This window comes from Epargyreus clarus, unplaced genomic scaffold (assembly GCF_041222505.1).
Source record: "Epargyreus clarus isolate Ecla_fem2 unplaced genomic scaffold, WU_Ecla_fem_2.2 ptg000012l, whole genome shotgun sequence".
In the NCBI taxonomy this organism is placed as follows: domain Eukaryota; kingdom Metazoa; phylum Arthropoda; class Insecta; order Lepidoptera; family Hesperiidae; genus Epargyreus; species Epargyreus clarus.
Window position 1 is genome coordinate 3,315,457 of NW_027332220.1, and position 25,386 is coordinate 3,340,842.

At 34.4% G+C, this 25,386-nt stretch overlaps 2 protein-coding genes across 8 annotated transcripts in view; one reads left to right on the forward strand and one right to left on the reverse strand.

Annotated features, from left to right (window-relative positions):
• Positions 1 to 25,386, reverse strand: part of Ald1 (fructose-bisphosphate aldolase) — a 162,553-nt gene that overhangs the window by 20,807 nt on the left and 116,360 nt on the right. For 3 of the 7 annotated variants that reach the window (XM_073078142.1, XM_073078140.1, XM_073078141.1), the window contains exons 1-3: positions 5,152 to 5,299; positions 1,815 to 1,931; positions 724 to 815 (exon numbers count right to left, since the gene is read on the reverse strand). In XM_073078142.1, the coding sequence (XP_072934243.1) occupies positions 724 to 815; positions 1,815 to 1,931; positions 5,152 to 5,224 (282 nt within the window). In that variant the 5' untranslated portion in view covers positions 5,225 to 5,299. The other 4 variants (XM_073078143.1, XM_073078146.1, XM_073078144.1 and 1 more) reach the window with 4 other exon arrangements.
• LOC140746525 (fructose-bisphosphate aldolase-like) lies at positions 9,365 to 25,312 on the forward strand. The gene is made up of 8 exons (XM_073078679.1): positions 9,365 to 9,476; positions 10,930 to 11,021; positions 14,465 to 14,639; positions 16,481 to 16,684; positions 19,362 to 19,477; positions 22,424 to 22,523; positions 23,519 to 23,718; positions 25,217 to 25,312. Exons 1-8 carry the CDS (start codon positions 9,365 to 9,367, stop codon positions 25,310 to 25,312), a joined length of 1,095 nt encoding a protein of 364 aa, XP_072934780.1.

Consider the following 25,386-nt stretch of genomic DNA (forward strand, 5'->3'; position numbering starts at 1 on the left):
ACCCCTCCTAATGGATAAGAATCAAACGAAAGGATTTTCTGAGATTTTTGTTTAAAAAGTATATAGTGTATACATATTTTAAGCTATTTTATATAATGTGCAGCATTGTTCATTCGAGATATGTACTAGCTGTGAAATACCTCATACTAAAATCAAAATTGAACTTCATAAGAAGTGTTGTCGTGCCCAACGGCTAATATCATCAAGATCATCAAGACTTCAAATATAAATGGCAATTGTCCAAACAATTTAAATTCCATATATCAATGGAAGCATGAACCACTTGAGCATATGACGTCATTAATATTTCACGTCATGTAACAATAGGAGACAATAAACTCAATTGGCCTTATTAATAAATGTGGATTAGAGTAAGCGAACTTTAAAACTAGTCATTATGAAAATTTAGCCAAATTCAGTAATAATAAACACGTAGTAGGGAGTAAGTAAGCTATTCCGAGTCTAATCTTAGAGTAAAAGTTTAAGAATGGACAAGTGTAGATCAATGGTAATTGACATGACATTTGTCATAGTAATATGTATTTTTATATTAATTTGCATTTACGTTGATACATGACTTCTTCTCATGCTTCCCTTATTTTCTATAATATTATTTCAGTTTACTCTTTTAACACAGATCGAAATAATAGCTGAAAGAATTTTTTTTTAATAAAGATCACGTCATTAGTGCTAGGAGGTCATGGACAAGCAGTAGATACTTACGGCATCAGAGGTGAAGAGCAGTTGGCGGTACCTGCGACGGTTCTCTTCAGTGTTCTCCACACCGATGTCTTGGAGACGCTTGCCCATTGTCGCTGTAATAATACGGATTATGTAAAACGTATCCTATTTCACATAGGACATCATAATGTCTATCAGTTCAGATCAGTTAAAGTACATATATCATAATATATGTACTTTAAGTGATCGAGTAAATGATAACAGTAGGATATTCAGATCGCTGGAATAATACAGATGTATATAAAAATATAATTAAATGAAGCTGAGAAGTTGATTATAGAAAATCGAGAAAAATATAAGAATAAAATCAATAGAAATTTCTTGTTCATTAAACTTTGTCTTTAATTTACTAAAAACGGAACATGACCGTGACATATTTCTGATAAAAAAATACTTACTTGGTGGAGGCACTGCCGTGCCTCCAGATTAATGTTTAATCTCTAAATTTTTTTTTATTTTTCCAAACATTTGCTAAGGTAAAAATTCCACGAGATCATGATGAAACAATAAAATTATTAAGCCAAATCCCTTGTCAAGATAAGATGTTTAGATAGACTTCTTGTGTTTTTATTTGATCAAAATAATCTGCCGAACTTAAGTTTAATAATGTATTAGATAAGATTATATTTATTTGAAGGCGAAGTTCACAATAATATCGATATTATTGGACATCGCTATTAATTTTGTTTATTCTTGAGAAGCTGTTTAATAAAAATACCAAGTGGTCGTGTTTAAAGATTTTTTCTTTCTATCGAATGTTAGAAGGGGTCTGAATGTCCAAACCCCCTCCCCCTATTATAAGCCCATGGATCTGTCCCACAAAATTTAGGGCGTCCCTGCAGTTATTTAAAACAATGCCTCCAGTCAATGACTGATTTAAAAATATTGAACGTAAATCTTAACGTGTCGTGTAATTGGTTTTTCGGGGCCCCTCTTATGTCGGGGGCCTCTTAGCACAGGCCCCTTGTGTCCTTAAGATGAAGGCGGAATAACCTGTCCCAGTAGTAAAGGCAGCCGGTGCTCAGCAGTAAGATATAAATACCTCTGCAACAAAGTTGTCCAAAGACCCTTACCAGTGGACTCATCGGCAGCGAGGATACCCTTGCCGGGAGCGACGATCGCCTGGGCGATCTTCTTCAGCTCCTCCTGCAGCTCGGGGGTGGGGTACTGGAAGTAGGTAGACATGGTTGCTGCAACAAAATAAAACACAATTAGATATAAGCAAAGGCAAAAAGGTAGAGAAGATATTTATTCCCAGAGGGCTATTACATAGGGCCCCTGAAAACTCCTTGGAGTCCCTTAAAAAAAAGGTGCAATTAGAGTTCTCAAACGTACGAACGCTTACCATAAAAAAGGAGATGATATGAAAATACAAATAAATCTTTAAGGCAGTCATATTAGATTATAGACGGACTAGAATATTGGCGCGGAGTCTACGGTGTACCTATGTGCTAAAGGAAACATAAATTAAAATCAAATATTTATAATCTTATATATATGTAAGAAACAGTTTCATTATTCATCAAATAAAATCCCTATATCATACCAAATTCCAGTAATAATAAAAATATGTATGTCTATGTGTAATCGAGGGGTAGATGAGATGCATAGAGTTTATTCAAATAACATATTTCTTTGCCACATTAAATATAAACTGAACATTTATGTATGTTTGCCAAATCATAAGTTATATAACAATAATGGAATATTAATTGCACATCTATTTGTAAACGTTTAATTAATGTCTTCATTTGGAGGGCTAAGCAAACAAATGAAAATTTAAATGTTTATATAAGTAGAGGTAATTATTTAATTATCTTCTTAATTAGCTTGCTCATTAAATGACATTGGTATAGCTTATGACATCACAAATAAGTATAGTTTAAGAATTTCCATTTCTCTAAGGTTCTTGACTTTGAAATTGAATCGATAAAATAACATTATAACATAAATAATTATAAACCTAAAAATTATAATTAATGCGGCAATTGTAATACTGTCTATAAATTAATAAAGGGTTGGAACTGTACAAAATAATTATCAAAACCAAAAAGTCAAAAACTAAAAAAATGAACAACTGTTTCATAAAATAAATTAAAACGATAAATGTCAAATACACCAGTCTAGAAATAAAATATTTATAGAACCAGGAACTTACCTCCAAAATGTTTTTAAATTTTAAGAAGTGTTTACTGGTCAGGTTACCACTCAGTACTGAACTGGTTAGGTAGGATGCCTGACAAAATGTCTACACTTATAACTAACCGTAGCAGTAGTGACAGCTATGATAATAAATTTAAATGTATTTTACTTTTTAAAATTAATTGCTTCATATTTTAAAATAAAGATGAAACTGAAGGTAGGTACTTAAATAATATTAAAATAGGTATTGAATAAAACAAATCAAAACATATGTAATACTTAAATATATTAATTCAGTATAAAATTGGAATTACTTACGGGAAGAGCTGATACTTAAAAAAATAAAATTGAAACAACATTTTTTTGTAATATTTTTCAATCTCTATTTACTGGTTTGGGATTCAAAGTTTATACTTAAACTTATCCCCATATTATATATTTTATATATGAAACATATAAGTATAATTACGTATATGTATAGATATGGCTTGTTTCCATATTTGCTTATTTGTTGTATTGTAAAAGGTCTATATTTCTGTTAGCCTCTTAGTCAATTTCTTCAATTAGGATGAGAAACATATTTAAGATCTACTATTTTGTACTACAGTATTGGTGAAATCATGTTATACTTCACCATTAGGTTAGTTTAGTTTAAGTTAGAATATCTTAATATAGTGTCAGTGAGAATGATCTTTTTCCAACTTGACAGAGCATCAATCCTACAATACATAGCATTAAAATTATACTTAACAGTCCTAAAACAAGTTATCAAAACTTGTTCAACACAAACAACTTTTACATAGTGGGTGTGTCAGTTTGAATATTGTTATCATTAATTAATTTTGAATGTCTTGACACACCTCCGTTTATCTACAACTCAGGGTTATCATGAGGAATATTTTTAAATTTTACAAATGATTATGACTTCGAAACTCAATAACTAAAAGATAAAATTGTTTTTCAGTTGTTAACTTGGCAACGTAATGATGAATTTAGTAAAAATAATTATGTTAAAATGATAAAAGCATTTTAAGAAAGTCTGCCTCTTGTTAGAGGGGCCCGAAGTTCAAATCCCAGGCAGACCTCCGATTTTTCAAAGTAATTATATTATTATCACTTGCTTAAACGGTGAAGGAAATCTGATTAACTGAGAAATCTTAAAAGAAGTTTCCAAAGCCTACTAATTTGCGCTTGGCCAGTATGGTGGAGTATGGCCTAATCAGCAGTAGGACAGTAATGGGTTGATGATAATGACAAATGAATTTCTGTTTAAAAACTAAAACTCTTGTACTATATAGAAGCTGGTACAGTACATAGGCAGCAGAATAATTCATGTGGCTTCATTTACTAACCAAGAAAAATCTTTACCTTTTTACATAATGAGTAATGAGGATAAAGTACTTATAAATCAAGGTAGATGCAAAACCACAAGCAGGTTATATTTTATCAGAGATTAAATATATAGAGCTATAGAGCAGACATTGGTAAGATTTTCATATGAAAACTTTAATCTGCTTCACATTGTTACCATCTCGTAAGTTGACATACTCATATGTATATGTTAATGTACAACTTATTACTAATTGCTAATAGTAATGGACAGTCGATCAAAATGGTATAGTCCGCACCAAACTGCTAGTCTGCTCTGAAGGTGTTGCAAGCATGTGTAGCCATACAATTTGCTATGGCGATGTGATTCATTTTTATGTTCAGAGTGGACTAGCAGTTTTACGCGGCTATACATCCTACTCATAAGTAATATTATAAATGTTAGTTTATTTCTTTGCTATACTTTCTCGCCTTAACTAAATAACCGATTGTAATGAAATTTTGAACTAACATTGTCAGGGGTTCAGAAAAGACATAGGGTACCTTTTATACCGAAAAAAGTACTGATACCGAGGTATAGATAAAACCTTTGCCCGCAAGCTAAGCCACAGGTAAAAGCTACTTTACTATATACTTCAATGTAAATGAAAGATTGATTTACCTGAACTTCTGTCATTACAATCTAATAAAAAGACTATCTGTCTACGATAGAGCATGGTTTTTCACAATTGTATATCATATGATCATGTTTAACTTTTATTTCAATGTTTTTTGCATTTGCTGTTTTTGATTCTAAAAAAGACTATCTTGTTTTTTTTTATTATTTAAGGTTTTATTATTTATTTTATTCTAATGCTCGTTTTCAAGCATCTTTGAATCGAAGAAGCAAGGGAGACGAAGGGAGTTTCAAATAAAAAAAATATCAGAATGGTACTCTACCTTTCGTCCCAAAACCTGGCATCCATCCTGACTCAGGAGGGCCTTTCTTCCCTTTTTTACCCTTTGGTGGCATTTTATTTACAAAATTCACTTAAAAATTAACAATTTAATCTTATACTCGACATAGTGATATAAAATATCAAAATAAACTCACCTACAATAATAGACGTCTTTCAAATCCGACATGCGAAAGTCAAAATGTTTTGGAAATTCAAATTTGGAAATTGATTATATTATAAATGTCATAAAAATCTGACATTGACATGTGAAATAGTGATGTGTAGTGAAGAATAGTTAATAAAAATGTAATATTCTAGAGTTAGCACATTCCTTAATTTTTACTTACCTCTAATGTATCACAAGAATAAATATTATGGTTAATGCGTACTTTTTAACCCATTCCATATTGAAAAAAGTTCATTAGAATTAAATTATTTTCGCTTAGCTCAATTTCATAAGAATAAATGTTGGAATCATTTAAATTTTTTAATCGTTGAAACTACTTATTTTTATAACGTGAGATATTTTTATCAACTTGTTATTTGATACTGAGATACGCGTGACCTTAGGGGAATCGCAGGTCAAAATAATAATGAAGAATATCACTGAATTTTCATGAATTGATATTAAAGGTTTCTATAAACTATGCATATATTTAAGATATCTACCTATTATCCAGTAAGTTCTTTAAATAGTGAAGAGAGGAGACGTAAAATAGAAAATATTTATTTAAGATAGGTGACTGTGACCTTGAAAGGTCACTGTAAACAAGTCGCTCTAAACGTGTAAGTTCTACTTTTAGTTTGACAAAACCCATATGCCCAATTGGAATAAATTGGAAGATCACCAAAATGACTTAAATAAATTGGCGCTTAATATGAGTTATTACTCTCATAGGTACTACGCCTTATTCATTAATTTGTACAAGTTATACGTGATACACATCACGTTCATGTGAAAGTGAAACTTATTATTCATATACAGGCGCAGTTAAACCTGTTATATTCATTATTCAGTTAAAGTAACCAAACATTAGTTGCACCGATATAATTGTATTCTTACAAAACTACATAAAAAATCAAATAAAAAATAGATTTTTATTAATCTTTAATAACAATTACAATTCAAGAAATAAAAATCGATTTTTATCATAATTAATAAGTAATTAAAATAATATTACATCACTATTACTAAAACTAACCAAATATTCGTTGAAATCTACGTCGATTGCTTAGCATTACACAAAACATGTTAGTTATTCGATAAAAACATTAATATTAATACTTACATTTTTAATTTAAGATGTGGAGAAGGAAATAGGCACTCCCGATCTAGGGTACAGCACAACTGTCAAAATTGCTTCGCTTTAGGAGAGGACACGACGAAAGGTCATTTGAAGGTCTGATAATAACGCAAACCAATACTTGTCCTGTTTTACCGACATTCCTTAACGCCATCTGTTGTGCAATAGTTGGAACTATTTCCTACATTCGTACTTAATGTATACATGCTTATAAAGTAGTTTTAAGTCTATGATATAGATGGCGCAGTTTTGACGTTTCTAGTGCCATCTGTTAGAGAGATTAAGAAGTTTTTTGTCATAACATTTGGTAAAGTTGTAAAAGATTAGTTGTGTGTAAAAAAGATGTCGCTATTTCCTATATTTTTAAATAACATAGAAATCAAAATTCATTTACAAAATAATATCCAATAAGAATATAAAAAGCTCCATTTAAAAGAATTTTACACTGTATACTCTCGGTAAGATAGGAAACAAAAAGCGTTGTATACATGAATAGGACTTCGATTACTATGAATAATCAAGAATTAGGCTATTAGATCCACACTAATCTCTTTGTACCTACAGGATCGGACTACCTACAATTTATCCAGATTTTATAAAACAAATGTGGTTAACGGTGCTGGTTCACAGCTTTCTACTTTGTATTAACTTTACATATATGTTATTTATTTCGATTTGTAACTGTATGTTGACCTAAATAAATGAAAAAAATAGACTGAAAAAGGAGGAGGCACTGTGTTCTGAAATAAGCCCTATTTTTTATTTGCCTACAATCGCTAACGTTATTGTATTAAATTTAGCTGGGTACGACTGTTATCAACTTAATGTCATTTATCTATATGGCATGTAATTTGGTCTTAGATTACCAAAAATCTATAGTTTGTACCATTGTACTTTCTGCCACTGCCTTTTACCATCTGCTGTGTTCTATTTCAACTGAAATCTATTTTAAATCAGGAAGAAACACTTTGTTTCATTTCAACTTAGGCTTATCAGGAGTTTATAAATAGGTAAGTAGTATTTTGAAGGTGGTAGAACCCTTTGTTCGATTCTGGCGGCATCACCGCCACACCTATTGCTCTGCCTCATAACAGCAGTGTTAAATGCTGCGTTGTGGTTTGAAGGATGTGGTAAGGAAGACATACTTTTATGAGGCGTTCATCGTTCCAGCTTAGGCCTCAGGGGTAGCGGCGCATCTGTGGCCGACCTAAGATAGGAAAATCTAATCCTATCTGAGGTTCATTACAGATATCCATGGGCGGCAGTAATCACTTACTATCAGGTGGACTGCTTACTGCTACTTCTATATTATAAAAAAAAACATAATTTCCACCCATTTGAATTTAAACCACTTTCTATCTCTATTTTCGACATGTACGAATGCTCTATCTATTTTTTGAACAATCTATGGTGTTTTATAATCAGTGTATAATGACCTGCGTTTATTTTACTTCTGTTATCGCTAGCCTATTATATAATTAGTTATGTTTCTTAACTTGGTTGGATAGATCATCTGGATATTGAGAGTATTAAATTAAATTATAATTGTTTATTTGATAATTAATTTAGATAGTTTATAAATTACTTCAGGAATTGACTTTGAGGACGTTACCTCTGATTATTGTAAGTACCTACTTTGTTTACAATAAAAATTAAAATATTTTATATTTCAATCATAACTGTATCTATATTTTGGCAGTGATACATCGATTTTGCGTTATGGCTGAAGCAGACTAACTATTTAGTATTGGCTATTCGCGTTTATGCGATTTAGATTCTATTCCTTTTGGCGACTAGCTACGTTTGGTCGCGGTATCGAAAACGTGCGTTTTATCGACTGCATTAATACTGAATTGCGTTTGCGTTCAGTTGCTGCGTCAAGCGTCCAAAAGTAGCTGCGACCGGCAGCTATCGTCCATTATTAATAATTAAGCTATCCAATATTTTGATCGGCGTTTGACTATTTCTTCACACTAGAGATTGTTAAATTTCTATCTTCGGTGCCTAAAAATTGGAGATCGAATATTAATCTCAGGCGTAGGTATATCGTCGATCACCGATGCTTAGAGTGGCTAGTCTGCTAGGGCTCTAATTATTGTAGAAAAACGAGTAAATAGACTGATTAGAGTAATTTCATGAGTAACGTTCCATTTTAGTCTAGTATTATATTATTTTTAAGAATTAACTATGTAAACCGTGACCGCATTAATCATCTGTGGTCATCTTTTTTACGTGAAAATCAATCAAACACCATATACCTAATGCTAAAAATATTACGAATAGACATGATGTGTTTGCATTTATCGAATTGGAAAACCCATGAGTAATTTATGTTTTGTCTGAAAAATCGCAACTTAGTTCAAGTATTTTTGATAAATTGTGTTACTTCATGCGGTTTTAATTGTTAAGCTACAATGATTTTGAAATAAAGTATTTCAGTTTTGAAGTTGCCTTAATTTTGAATAGTTAATTGAATAGTAGAGCAAAATTGCTATTTATATCGATTCAGTAATTTTCAATAATACTAGCTGACCCGGCAAACGTTGTGTTGCCATATAAATAAAAAAATGTTAGGGGTGAACAACCCTTATTACTTTATCACTTAGGCGTATGAAAAAAGATAGTAGCCGATTCTCAGACCTACTAAATATGAATATAAAATTTGGTGAAAATCGGTAAAGCCGTTTCGGAGGAGTACAGAAACTTCAGAAATATGTAATAAACCAACATTTATTTCAATTATTTTTTACTTTGTAGTGACATAGAAGTCGGTTGTATTTTTTTGTTATTTTTTTTTTCTATCTTCCTTCTCTGCTATTGGTATTCAATTACACACAAATATTTCAATTTTGTATATTTTTAGATATTTATAGAATAGCTTTGTCATCATAAATATTTTCTTTCAGCATCATGACAACTTACTTCTCGTACCTACCTTCCAAGTTACAAGATGAGCTGAAGAAGACCGCTGAAGCCATAGTGGCGCCAGGGAAGGGAATCCTGGCTGTTGATGAGGCTAATGGTATGTTCTTACATGAAGCAATGGACTCAGGTAGTCGGTGGCCCGGAACAGAAAGTCGAATGTCCAGTCTACAAAGTTGATTTGATCTTACAAAATTACAAATGCCTCATAGACTTATACTTCGCCGACAAATACGTATTTCAGTGATGGTGATGAGTTCAGCGATCTTTTTTTTTTTGCTAATAGGAACTGTGTTTGGGGGCCCCTCAGGACCGGGGGCCGGGGCGGACCGCCCCTTCCCCCCATTAGTCCCCTAGAGACATGAAGTAAAAGATACTACAGCCTTTTTGATATTTGAGGCCTTTTTATGGGCCTTTTTTAAACTTTAAGAGGTACACGATGTCATAGGACAGACACGAGGTTTTTGTGGGTTTCTTACTGTGCTAAAACTGCCCTCGGCGGTGTGTAGAGGACTCCGGGATCTCCAAATAAACGCAACCGGAGTCCATCCTCTTAGCTCGTTGCCACATAGGGTCCCTTATGGGTCTAGCATTATGTTTTCTTGAATTAATGGTTAACCCCTTAGGTGTAAAGCCCAAAAGTAGTATGCCACGTAAAGATGGACGGCAGAAGGTTCTCTAGTTACTGATTTTTTACAGTTAGGCTGACAGCGGTATCCGGAATAGTTATTGATTGGGGCTAATCAAAATCGACCAATGCTACTTCATTTTGAAGGATTTTTCTTTTCTCTTTTAAATGGAGGTTTGGGGGGATTCCGTTCCTTCAAATTTGATCAAAGATGTTAATGGACAAAGAACATTATGGCTTATGAACATATTTCTATTTTTATTTCAATGGATTTTTCTTCCTTAGAAACTATTGAGTTTTTAGATCAATAAAATATTAGAATCATGTGAATTCATCATTTCATTCAATTTTCATTGATGTCTGGTTGAATTGTGACTATTGGGTGAATACTACTTAGTTTTACGAGCGCCCAAGACAACAAGTCAAGAGTAGGTAGGTACAAACATGAATGTAATCTTTTCATCAAATCAAAATTACTTATTTTTGCAACCGGGAAAATATATGACTCACAATGAAATGATTCACAGAAGGTAAATCTATTTTAAAAAATAATTACTATAATACAGATGTTATGATAAAATTGGTCTTAAAATAGATACACACGTATTTACTCGTATGAGGAAGGAAAACTAATTTGAATTTGTGCTCGTATTAACTTGCAAAATATTGCGAGCGAAATATGATATAACATGACGTTTATAGGTATTTATCGTAAATATTAGTTGGTTAATTAATAACAATTTAATAATCAATGACGTATTATTGCAATATAAATAAATAACTATACAGGGAGTCGATATGTTTTCATTGATGGTTTTGGTTTATTGTACATCAAGAAATATAATTTATTTTCTACATATTATATTGGATTGAACGTGCCAAGATTGGGCGTGAAAGGTGATTAAATTAAATTGTTTATTTACAGATGGCATTGGTAAATTGCTGGCGGCTGTAAATTTGAATAATACCGAAGAGAACAGAAGAAGATATCGCCAACTTCTTTTCACTGCTGATGATGTATGTATAAGAACACATATATACAAAAGTGTTTTGTCTGCCTGTTATTTTAATTCAGATTTTAGAACTCATATGCTTACGTGAAGGTACAGGATTGGTACTTATGAAAAAATACGGAAATACTTATATGGAATACGGAGTATTGAAATAGAAATTATCATTACATTTAAAACATGTATATAACAAACCAAACAAAACAACCGTTACAAAAAAAACCATAAGCCACTTTTGAGTCAAACTAAGTTATTGATAAAAAAACGTTAATCATAGATCTCAATTATAGGTATATGATGATGAATAAATATTTGAAACTTTGGATGGCAAAAACAAACAGACATATTACAATTTTCATAATAGTATACATAGATAGATAGATATAAATATGAATGCTTATATCAAATAAAAAGATATTGGAGATATAATATGAAAGAACTGAATTAAACATAAGCCGGTATTATTTCCACTGAAATAAGGTAAGAAAAGGCATTACATGCATAAAACACTTAATTCAGAAAGAGTAATACGTTCAATTTTGCCTCGAATGCTGTAAAGCTCAGTAGGCTCATCTTGCAATAATAAGCGCAGCGGAATAATCTTATTTATAAAATTCTCGTGTCACAATGTTAGTTACCTACCGTACTCCTCCGAAACGGCTTTACCTATTTTCACCAGTTTTTATATCCATATTCAGTAGGCCTGAGAATCGGCTACTATCTATTTTTCATATCCCTAAGTGATAAGGGTGTTCACCCTTAACATTTTTTTATTTATATGGCAACACAACGTTTGTCGGGTCAGCTAGTATTATATAAGTAAAGAACACACAGACATCGGTAAATATCTACTAATATTGCAGCCAGAACAGTTAGACGGTGCAGTTATAAGGTAGAAATAATTGCTTATAACAGTGATGCTTTTGGAATCGAATCATGAAGGGGATTCATTGATTTTATTTAGAAAAATGCAAATACAATATTACTTAAACAAATAATTTAATATTGAAAAAATACAATATAAATTTTACAAATACGATTTTTCCTCGTTAAATTTCAAAGAATAGTAACGACCTTCTTGTTTTCATCGGCCATTTTTGATTTCACTTTTAGAAAGTATATTAGTATCGATTTTTTTAGTAATCGACTTATTTCAAAAACGAAAAATTGATTATTAATACAAGATTTTCGAAAAAAAACTTAAACATTATTAAGTTTGTAACTTAATCATAGATCTAGTGGCGTTATCCGCTCTTAAGCATTTTATAACCAAACCTTTAAACACGTAATAATCGCAATAACACTCGTGTCTCATACCTCACCTCGCGTTCCGTTAACCTGAAAGCTGATAAATCTTCACCCGGGTATACTCGGCTTACCCGGGCCAAAGCGCCTCTTGCTAGGGATGTGAATATCGGTTTTTATAATAATCGATTACGTGTAAGTACTAACCTATTTTAAATAATCGGTTTTTAAAGTAGCAATATTCAATGTGTAAAAAAACAATTATTTGATCCATTATTTTAAAGTATTGTTTTTGCGAAGCCCCCGAGCTAGAATTTGAGCGCAAATTTCGTGACGACGGCTTCCATTTTTCCTCGTTAAATTTCAAGGAATATTCTACCTTCTTGTTTTTATCGGCCTATTTTGATTTCACTTTTAAAAAATATATTATTATCGAATTTTAATTTCTTTGATCAAATAGTTTAGGAGCAAATTAGATGTGACGGACTTAAGGGTTCCGTTTGTTTTTTTTTCATACGGAACACTAAACCTCGATTATTTCTACAATATTTTTTTTAATAATCTACTTATTTTAAAAAAAAACGATTATTAATAAATCGATTTTCACTCGAAAAGGTACCCTATCACAGAAACATCCTTACCCCTTACCCGGGTGAGCTGAGTGTTAATTAAATCGTGGATAATTTATCAAAGGGCTTACTTAGTACTGTTGAATTTTTAAGGGGCATTTAAAAACGTATTTAAGGTAAGTGAGGGTTTTGTAAATTATTAGTATTCTGGAGAGAATAACTTATAAGATTCTTTACGTATTTTCCTTTACTTTGTTTTATTTTTTACAGAAGTAGCAAAAGGTGGCCTGATATTAAATGGTTCCTATGTTACCTAATTTCGAAAATATCATGTCCTGAGGTCTTTTTTAATTTCTCTATTTCTTTATAATATCACATGTAACTATTTCTACCTAATAACAGCAGTGTTAGGCGCTGCTGTGTTTTGGTTTGAAGGGTGTGGTAAGGGAGACACTTTTCCGAGGCGTTCCAGCTTAGTCCTCAGGGGTAGCGGCGCATCTGTGGCCGACCTCAGGTAGGAATATCTAATCCTATCTGGGGTTGATTACAAATGTCCATGGCGGCAGTAGCCACTTACTATCAGGTGGACTGCATGCTCGTCTGCTACTTCTATATTATAAAAAAATATTTTAAGTTAGACTTCATGGATTGGAGGCCCCTCTACTGCTCACCTGTAACCAATTTTACATTGAATAGGTCATCTCTAAAAACTATAACAGATCCCTTCCGACTGAAACTAATTTGATTTCGAATGACTAATGCCTTATTAATAATCAATCTATCAGAATTACCAAATTTCGATCCTTAGGCAATAATTATTGTAATATCGAATTCCTCGTAAGAGTACAAAAACAAAAAGCTAACGCTAACGCTAATAGATTACACAGAAATAAATCTCTAACGAGGAGATATATATCCGGATTACCCGGCCAAGACCTTTTAGGTCGTAATTAAACGGTATATCTCATGAAAGGAATTATTTAATGCTGTGGAAATACTCAAAGGGTATCTGAATTTCTAAAGATAAGAAAACTGGCTTCTTACTTGTAGGCAAAAATTAATTACTTTTGGTCTGTATCTCAGTGTGCGGACAATTTAATTAATTTGCAAATTGGTAGAACCATCAGATAAGTGTAGTTCGACCGGGGAGGTACTACCGTCACTCCTATTTCTAGCTTAAAGCAGATTTGGTGTCTCGGCAAAAGATGCCAGCTGACTTACCCAATACCCTGAGATAGCCAATTTAGTCCTCAGTAGTTGCAACATATTTGTAATCGGTGGAACCCCTGTTCCATATCGAGTTAGTTAAAGTGTCAAAGGGCATCAGACCTTTCATCAGGTGAACTGCACGTTTGATTACTTTTTTAACCGACTGCAGAGGTTAATTTTTTTTCAAGCGTATGTATGTTTGTGTGCATGTATGTTCAATCCTTTCGTTCTTACCTACCTTAACTGCGTTTCAAACGGCTTGACGGATTTTAACATATGAGGTGTCATTGGATTCGTCTAAATTGCGGGAGTGTATATTTTTTTAAGCAGTCGGATTTTTGTTTTCTTCTAATTTATCTTTATAATTCTCTATTCTCGAAATATAAAAAGAACTATCTTCATTTCTCCTCTCTTTGCGAAATTCCAGGCTCTCGCTGAAAACATCTCCGCTGTTATCCTCTTCGATGAGACGGTGTACCAGAAGACTGATGATGGAGTGCCCTTCATCAAGGTTCTGCAGCAGAAGGGCATCATACCCGGCATCAAGGTTGACAGAGATGTGGTACCACTGTTCTTGTCTGAAGATGAAGTAACTACTCAAGGTACGTATATATTAAAGGTGGCTCGAAGTAGTTCGACTGCAGAGATTTACTTATTTATAATATAGGAGTGGCAGACCAGCATGCTGTCCACCTGATGGTAAGTGGCTACTGCAGCCTGTGGACAACTGTGATAATCTCCAGATAAGATTAGATTCCTACATGAGGTTGGCCACTGTTTATTTTCTACGTAATATTGGAGTATCAATCAAGCATGCAGCTGATGATAAGTCGCTTCTGTTGCCCATGGACATCTGCAATCAACTCCCACATACAATTTCGTTTCTCATGCGTTCTGCCTCCTCCCTGTTCCACTTCTTTCCTCCGTTCCTGTTCCTCTACCCTTAAGAATTAAGCTGTAACACCTCGAAAAAGTATGTCTTTCTTACCGCACCCTTTAAACCCGAACACAGCAGCGTTTAACACTGCTGTTATAAGGCAGAAATATGTGTGACGGTGGAGCCGCCGGAGTCGGAACCTTCATGTCTCAACCACATTGTTTATGTCCTTTATTAATAAATGTATTACGTCTTATAGATACATATAAATAGGTAATAGATTAATTAATAGGTCGTCATATTGTTATTTACTATTAAATGTATAATAGTTATAAACATTCAACAATTAATTTATATACAGGGAACAATACAGAATAACATGTATTTATACATAAACACCGCAGACTAGCTATTTATGTAAAATCGATCTATTATGTATTATGTTTCATCATCAACCCATTACTGTCCTACTGCTGGGCACGGCCCGTGCCGCACCGGTCTCCTCTCAGAATGGAAAAGATTAAGCTATAGTCCACCGCACTGGCCAAGTGCGAATTGGTAGACTCTACATAACTTTGAAAACTTTTTAAAGATTTTTTTTAAAGATTTCTTAGGTATGCAGGTTCCCTCACGATGTTTTCCTTCACCGTTTAAGCAAGTGATAGTATAATTGATAATATAATTGAGTTCTAATACGCACATAACTTTAAATATTCTTAGGTTTTTGAACTCCTGGGATTTGAACCTCGGACCCCTCGATCAATAGGCCGAGTTTCTTAACTACTAGGCTATTACTGCTGTTGTCTAAATTATGCAATATGTATGATATATAAAAATATGTCTATATAATCCGTTTCCATTGCAAAATTGAAGTAACAATTGCCGTTATATATAATCGATCTATCTAATTGCCTACCAAAGATCTCATAATTTAATGACATCATTCTTAATCCATTATGGTGGATTATTTTTATGCAACATCATGATACGGGGATCAAATAGAAATATTTTCTGAGAATACGAAAACAAGATGACGTTACTATTATTTTCTGAGAAGAATGAAATATGAAGACGAAATTACTTTATCAAAAAACTAATTTTTAAAAACATGTTTTTAATATGAACTGTCAACTTATTAGGGTTTAATAGATAAAGTGTAAAACGCTATAACATAGCGGGTTCTTGAATGGGTATCCTGATTTTTTTAAGATTGATTTATTTTTAGTATTTGTTGCTATAGGCTATAGCGGCCACCATTATACATATTCTGTGAAAATTTCAAGTACGCACTTGAAATTTTCTCTAATCTATTACGGTTCCAGAGAAAAAGCTCTGTAACAGACGGACAGGCAGCAGTGGTTTATTAATAGGGTTACGTTTTTACCCTTTGGATGCGGGACCCTAAAAACGAAGATTTTACTACTGTGGTTACTATTATAACAAATTCTAAAAATAATAAATAAGTAAATTTGGTGGTACGGAACTTTTCACATGCGAGTTCGACTTGTAATTGGCCAATTATTTTATGTAGATTTATTTACATTTTTGAAAATATAATCCTTTCAGGCCTCGACGATCTTGCCAAGCGCTGCGCTGCTTATAAGGAGGCTGGCTGTAGATTCGCCAAATGGAGATGTCCATTGAAGATCGGTACCAACACACCATCAGTACGAGCTATCTACGACACAGCCCAAATTCTGGCTCGATATGCCTCGATCTGCCAAAGTCAAGGCCTGGTCCCTATTGTGGAGCCCGATGTTCTGTTAGATGGTAAGTTGCCTAACTTATTTAAAGGTTTTTTCTATCTTTTCTCTATATTCTCATGCTTGACTTTCTCTTTCTATCCTTCTATTTTTTTCTTCTTTTTCTACTTATCTTTAATATGGATATGTATTTTGAGCCGCCTTTATATTTTCTGCACATCCTTAATAGTTGACTGATAGAAAATGCTACTTACCATTAAGTCCGCCTCTTGTACCACTTTTTGTTTATTGGTCAATAAAGTGTATTAATAAAAAAATACCAAAATAATATCAACAAGGCGACATAAACAAAAACATTAATGAATAATACTTTTTGGTAACAGGCATGTTTGCTCAAAATATTATTATTTCCTGTAAATATGTTTTCAAGCAATGTATTTACCTGTTTGAACTCGACAGGACAAAAATCCTAAGAAGCCTCAAACTTGACGTCAATAGCACGCGCCATAGGTTAGAAATCTGCAATATATTGCGCATATGTACATAAAATGCGTATATGTGACGCAAATATATTATTAATAAACTATTTGTCGCGCACGGGTTCTTAGAAAGGGCTTAGGCCTTAGGTTAGGTGTCGCGAGGACTTAGGAACTATGGAAAATCCAATCGTGTAGTTTAAAATACTAAGGTTTTCTTTATATTGTTCAAAAATAACGATTTCTAATGTCCTGATCATAATACCGAAAGTATAGTGATTACGAGTAGTGAACTAAATTATCTATGGAGTCAATATTTTTTCTAATTTTTTAAAAACATATTATAATGAAAAAAGCGCATTAAAATCGGACCATCCGTCTTACAACGCCACAGGCTCATACAAAGATACACAGAACCATAGATAAATAATAAACTTATTATATTACTCCTCTATTTTGCGTCGAGGGTTCAAAAGATCAACTCTCCATTCCACTCCGACGGTACCACAGTCACACCTATTTCTGTGTAATAGCAGCAGACTTAAGTACTTCTTAAGCACTTCTGTGTTCTGGTTTGAAGTGAATGGTGAGAAAACATACTTTTCCGAGGCATTCCAGCTTAGTCCTCAAGAGTAGCGACGTACCTGTAGCCGACCTCCAGTAGGAATCAAATTTTAAATGGGGTTGATTACAGAGGTCGGCAGCAGCAGCCACTTACCATCAGGACTGCATGCTCGTCTGCTACTCCTATATAAAACAAACGTACTATCAAATGGACTGCATGTTTTTTACTCCAGTAATATAGTAATAAAGTACTACAGACGTTCAATTGACATACATAATGAGTTTGACTCACATGTCGGTGACGTCAGCTGTCTGGAATCATCCAAGAAAACCCCCAGACATCGATGTCACACAAAAAGTACCTTCTAATTAACAATATCTAATAATTAGGTACTACAAACCAGAATTAGTCATTATGATAATTTTATGTTCGAACGAAAAATTGATAACATTTCAGTTTTATTGTTGCTTAGTCATTTGCCACAGAAATTTTAATTTAATATCTTGTCTTTAAAATGTGAGTAATTCCCCAGCTTAGCAACAATTTTACGTGTAACATTTTAAATGGAAAATTTTGTATAGTTTAATAATCTAATCAAGTTCTGACGTAGAATAATCAGTAACAAATTATTTATTGATGTGTAGCTATAGTTTAGGAAAAAGGAGGAAAGAAAAAAAATAATTTTTGAAAATAATTAAATGTAGACTTTTAACTGCGCGAAAAAATAAAGCTTATATATAATAACAAATAATAGGTTGTGATAAGCATCCAGTCCATCTGATGGTAAACTGCTGCCCATGGACATATCTAATCAACCCCAGATAAAATTATAATCCTGAGGTCGGCTACAAATTTTTTGTTACCCCTGTAGACTAAGTAGGAACGTCTCCCTGTTGGTTTTATTTTATAATATAGGAGTAGCAGACGAGCATGCAGTCTACTTGAAGGTAAGTGGCTGCTGCCGCCAGTGGACATCTGTAATCTTCCCCAGATAGGATAAGATATTCCTACCCGAGTTCGACCACAGATGTGCCGCTACCCTTTAGGACTAAGCTGGAACGCCTCGGAAAAGTATGTCTCCCTTACAAACCCTTCAAACCAAAATACAGCAGCGCCGAACAGTGCTGTTAATCGACATATGGTGGCACCACCACCACATAGCACCTTCGAAGTGGAATCACATGGGGTTCTAATAGATATTAGAATTTGACTTGGAAGGTTCAAATCATCGTAACCATCCACATTACTGTACCATACTTGAATGGTTCACTGGTTTGGTACCTCAAGTAATGGAAAACGAAAAATGAATGGATTAATGCAGCGATCGGCAACCCTGGCAACGTGGGCCACATAGTAGTAAGGTAAAGGCGAGCCGCATTTGGAAGTAATCTCAAAATAGTTTATAAGTGGATTCTGCCGATCATAGAACTCTGTAATCAACCCTATATAAGATAAGAATCCCTTCTTAGGTCGGTCATAGACGCGCCACTATCCCTAAGGACCAAGCTGAAAGACTCGGAAAAGTATGTCTCCGTTACCACCCACTTTAAACTAGAACATGGCAACCGGGTTTGATCACCTTTAAGGTGCTAAGAAGATCCGCGGTCGAGAAACAGGGGCGCAGCCAGTGGGCCATTACGGACCAATACATAAATGGATTATATAAACATTTGTTGCTTTATTTATATGAAAAATTGTACCAGGTGATCATGACATCATAAGGACCCAGAAGGTGACAGAAATAGTTCTAGCGGCGGTTTACAAGGCCCTGAATGATCACCACGTGTTTCTGGAAGGCACACTGCTCAAACCAAATATGGTGAGTAAAATAATTACTGAAGATACATAAAAATTGTCATCATCAACCCACTGTCCCACTGCTGGGCACGGGTCTCCTCACAGAATGAGAAGGATTAGGCCGTAGTAAACCGCATTCACATACCTATGAAAACTTTTTTTTAAGATTTCTCAGGTTTCTTTACGATGTTTTCCTTTATCGTTTAAGCAAAAGTGATCATTAATTTCCGATACAAAAATTAGAGGTGTGTGCCTGGGATTTGAACCTCGGACCCCTCCATCAAAAGGACGAGTTTCCTAACCACTAGGCTATCACTGCTGTAGTTTATCATTTGGTCACCACTATAAAGTAGAAAATAATTTAAATGAAAAATGTGGGGCTCATACGTTGTAACGTTATTATAAATGAGTAGGAGAATGAGATACATTACTCCCACGTAAAATCACAGTGTTCACATAATTTGCAGTGTAATATAATTCTTAGGTGAACTATGAACAACAGTGGATTAATTATAATTTCTGTCGAATACGTCACGATTTTCGATTCAATTATTTTCAACTTTAAAAAAAAATAAAGTTAACTTAATCACTTAATCACTTGCTTAAACGGTGAAGCAAAACATCGTGAGGAAACCTGCATACCTGAGAGGTTTATAAAATCTCAACGGTATGTGAAGGCTACCAATAGGCACTTGGCCAGCGCGGCGGATTATAGCTTAATCTTTCTCATTCTGAGAGGAGACCCGGGCTCAGCAGTGGGACAGTAATGGGTTGTTGATGATGATGATGATGACACCCACGTAAGTTAACAGTGTTCACATAATTTGCAATATGTAATCGTGTAACATAATTTTTAGATGAACTATGAACTATCATGTCATCATACATCACGATTTTCGATTCAATTATTTTCTACTTTTTATTCCCTTATAAAAAATTGGTATATTAAGCAAAACAATTTTTAGGCGATTTAAAAAAAGGAGGAGGTTTCTCAATTCGACCGTATCAATGTTTTTTTTTATGTTTGTTCGCGGATAACTTCGTCGTTTAAGAATCGATTCTGATGATTTTTTTGTTGGAAAAAAGATATTTCCAAGGTGGTGGATAAGGAAATCAGGGTCTCATGATGTTAAACCAGAGAAATCGAGTGGAACTTTCAAAAATCGTAGAGGCGACTAGTGCGTTTGTAAGTTTTTTCATTAAGTATTTTTATTTCTTGCATAATTATGTCGTAAATACATAAAGAATTAATTACATACTTGAAGTATGTACTTTATAACTCAAGAAAACCGTTTAAAACCCCAGCACGAGTCTCGCGGTTAAATGCACATGAAAAGTTATTCATCAATTAATTTTCCTGGAAGGCACGAAGCTGAAACCAAATATGGTCAGTTCATTCACCAATAAATTAATTCAATTTGCACTAAAACTACCTATTCTCTGACATTACCGTATACTTATGCAATTCATGTGATTCACTACCACAGTATGTGATATGACGTCATTGTCTTTAAGTCTGGTAATGAATAAGTTATTGTAATATATGTATTTGCTAAGGTATTTACGAAATTATAAATGGGATGCTAAAATGAATTTGAAGGTGGTAGAACTCTTTGTGGTTCGACTCCGGCGGCACCACCGCCAAACCTATATCTGCCTAATAACAGCAGTGTTAGGCACTGCTGTGTTCCGTTTTGAAGGGTGTGGTAAGGAAGACATACTTTTCCGTGGCGTTCCAGCTTAGTCCTCAGGGGTAGCGGCGCATTTGTAGCCGACCTCAGGTATATCTAATCTAATTCTATCTGGGTTGATTACAGATATCCATGGGCGGCAGTAACCACTTACCATCAGGTGGACTGCATGCTCGTCTGCTACTCCAGTATTATATGAAATATAAAAATGAATAATGTTACTGATTTTTTACCCGACCACTAACGATGAGTTATGTTTTAGCCCATAATCTGGAGGCACGGCAGTGCCTCCGCCAAGTCGAGCCAAATATAGTATTTTAAACCAAAGTATAAATTGTGTTTTGTTTAAAGATATATATATATTTTTCTACTCTCACTTTCGTCTCGGTCTTTCGATTACTTTATTGTATTACGATTATTTTATTGTATTATATAAATAGAAAATAGTCATGCAGTCTACAGGTGTTAACTAGCTGTCGCTTATGAATATTTGTAATTAACCCCAGATAGGATTACAGAAATAATTAAGGTCGGTATGTTTTACTGTCCCTAAGGACTAAATGGGAATGCCCCGTATCTTACGTCATTGCCATTTAAACGAAATAAAACAGTATTTCTATTACACATTAGGCTGAAATAGGCTTCATGGTTACAGTATTACCATCATGAAGATCCTTACAAACTTGAAAGTAGGGTAGAGTTTAGGAAAATAGAGTGCATTTTACATGTAAAAGGACAAATCAAATCAAATCAAATCATTTTTTTTTAATTCAAAATAGGTTCTTTATTGAGGACTTTTTGCATGTCAAGGACATCCACAAGGAATCTCGCACGGGTGCTACCTTTAAATGGAGTTGGAACGCCTCGAGTGCCACACACCCTTCAAACCAGAACACAGCAGCGCTTAACTATTTTTATGCGTCGTTTTGCCTCTGCAGTTATATCACTAAGGATTATACTTACATCTATACTTGAATCTAGCCATAAGGCAGCTACCTGATGGAAAGTAGTCGCCGTCTCCTATGGAGATTTGCTACACCAGGGCTCACCAAAGTATCGCCGACATTGAGGAGCTCTTTTTGAACCTTTTTTGAAGAGCCCCATCAATATACCAAACGAAACGTAAACTGCAAAATCTCATCCAAAATTCAAATGACGAATTCTCCACCTTTAGTTTGATTGTATAATAATAATTGAATGATTCGCTTATATTATGAATAATAATAATTGAATAAATGAATGAATAATATATTGTAAATAATACGTTATTTTTATAGGTGACACCAGGACAAGCATGCCCCAAGAGAAACACACCTGAAGAGATTGCGGTGGCAACAGTCACGGCTTTGCTTCGAGGTGTTCCCGCCGCAGTACCAGGTAATAATAAACAGCCCACTTAATGAGTAGGTGACCTGATGCTAAGTACTCACAAATTAGCGTTTACAACCGACACAATTACCAAATTGTATGTATCTGTCGCAGCTAAGTAGCGAGACGAGCATGCAGTCCACCTGATGGTAAGTGGCTACTGCCGCCCATGGACATCTGTAATCAACCCCAGTTAGGATTAGATATTCCTACCTGAGGTCGGCCACAGATGCGCCGCTACCCCTGAGGACTAAGCTGGAATGCCTCGGAAAAGTCTTTCTCCCTTACCACACCCTTCAAACCGGAACACAGCAGCACCTAACACTGCAGTTATTAGGTAGAAATAGGTGTGGCGGTGGTGCCGCCGGAGTCGAACCACAAACGGTTCTACCACCTTCAAATTACCCGTTCAATTAACAGCCTAGATGAGGGAGCAAGTGAGGTAGTGAATAGTACTATTTATTAAATAGTACCATTCAATAGCTCCCTAATATAATACTAATTGAATAGTAGCAACGCATGTATGGTCTACCATATTACAAATGAAATTGAATACATGTGTTATTTAAGTTTTTAGATACTAAAAAGTTGCAAGTGAGCAGTGACCCAGCAAGAAGCAGTGAAAGGCTAGTGGTTAAGAATATTGGCCTCATGATCGAGGGGGCCGAGGTTCAAATCCCAGGCACCTCTGATTTTTAAAAATTATGTGCGTATTAGAAATTAATTATCACTTGCTTAAACGGTAAAGGAAAACATCGTGAGGAAACCTGCATACCTGAGAGATTTATATAAAAAGTCATCTCAAAGGTATGTGAAGTCTACCAACACGCACTTGGCCAGCGCATTGTACTATGGCCAAATCCTACTCATTCCGAGACGAGACCCGTGCCCAGCAGTGGGACAGTAATGGGTTAAAGATGAAAAAAAATGCAATTGTTGTACAATGTGATGGAAAGGTATATATTATATATTAGGCTAATACAATATCTTAATATTATTCAAAGGTATCGCCTTCCTATCTGGTGGTCAATCTGAAGAGGAAGCGACCTTAAACCTTAATGCTATCAATCGTACTGGCTTGAAGACTCCATGGGTCCTTACCTTTAGCTATGGACGAGCCCTGCAGGCCTCCGTATGGAAGGTTTGGGCCGGGAAGGACGAAAACGTGGGAAGGGCACAAGCTGAACTGTTGAAACGGACCAAGGTATGTGATAATCATAGTCAATCCAATTTGAATCGCAATCCTATTCAAATCCCAATCCTATTCCTATTAAGAGACTTGTACACTTATAGACCGTTGATGATATTTTGTGTTCAGTGTTTTTTTCCTCTAATTTATTGTATGGTCAATAAGTAGCGTAAATTTTTCCCGGAAAATGTTTGTTTGTTTTTTCAAGGTTCCGTACACAAAGGGTAAAATAAAAACGGAACCCTATTAGTAAGTTGCTCCCTGTCAATCTGTTTCAGAGCTCTATCCCTTGAACCGATGAATATAGAGAGTTGTTTTTTCAGAACGTGTTTTGCTAAAGCCGTTACAAAAATTATACAATGGAAGTTATAAGAAAACCGAATACATATAAGTACATGTATTCGGTTTCATACTGAAAGCGATACTTTTTGGCATTATTCGGTTTATTTATTGTAACGTATTAGGTTAAAACTTTAATTTTTATTTATACTTCTATCTACTACCATGATACTGAAAGTAAAATCAAAAGAATCCGTGTGCGAATTCGACTCGATTTGATCAATTATTTTATTACCCACGCTTTTGCCTTACTTATATTTTCGTAACTATTATATTAGTTGTTCATACAAGTTCTCTTTCCTTTAATTTATAGTCGGATCTACGAGTCAACGTACACTTTTTGCGAAAAAGGTTTTTATTACCTTTTTTACGTCCTTTAGTCTTACTCATAACTTTATTCTAATAAATAGTTACCTATAGTAGCTAAAGTAAAGTTAGTGTTTCTTTTCCTCTAATTTGTAATGCGGTTTCATAGAAAACTGAGACTTTTTCGGAAAATGGTTTTGTATGTAAGACTGTAGGTGTAAAAATTCTTTGTGGTTTGACACCGGTGACAACACCACTATACCTATTTCTGCTTTGTAAGAACAGTGTTAAGCGCTGCTGTGTTCTGGTTTGAAGAGTGTGGTAAGGGAGATATACATTTCAGAGGCGTTCAAGCTTAGTCCTCTGGGGTAGCGGAGCATTTGTGGCCGACCTCAGGTAGGAATATCTAATCCTATCTGGGGTTGATTACAGGAGCCCATGGGCGGCAGTACCCACTTACCATCAGGTGGACTGCATGCTCTTTTGCTACTTCTATATTCTGTAAAAAATATAACTTCAATGTCTATGGGCGGCAGTGACTACTTACCATCAGGTGAACTGCATGTTCGTTTGCTACATTAAAAAAGGTTATTTTTGACCCAGCTGCGGAAGGTAATGTTTATCGAGCGTACGTCAAATTCATTGAAACGCTCTACAGCCTAAATTCTAAATTACAGGACGGATTTTCACGTATACGTGTAGAGACACTTTTTGTGAATTCAGTGGAATTCATCCAAATTCGGAGTGCTTCGGAGGCTATATTTTCAAGCATTCAACTTTAAACGCAAACTTGAAACGGGGTTTTAATTCAACCCACTATTATTGTTAAAAATCTACATGTCATAATTATATTAATATTTTGTTCCAGGCAAATGGTATGGCGTCCCTAGGGAAGTATGGTGGGGAGTCCATCAGCTCGGCAGCTGGCTACGCGTCCAACTTCAATAAAGATTACAAATATTGAATTGATTATTAATATTAATAAATAATATTAATTTTATTTTTGTGCCTTAATTCATGAAAATCTTTTTAAATAAT

What these genes read in the sequence shown, in the direction of transcription:
- LOC140746525 (XM_073078679.1), top strand. Translation starts at nt 9,365, where the DNA reads ATGACAACTTACTTCTCGTACCTACCTTCCAAGTTACAAGATGAGCTG. An exon ending in TTCTTTTCACTGCTGATGAT is followed by an intron (nt 11,022 to 14,464) that starts GTATGTATAAGA and finishes GCGAAATTCCAG; the next exon opens with GCTCTCGCTGAAAACATCTC. An exon ending in TGTTCCCGCCGCAGTACCAG is followed by an intron (nt 22,524 to 23,518) that starts GTAATAATAAAC and finishes TATTATTCAAAG; the next exon opens with GTATCGCCTTCCTATCTGGT.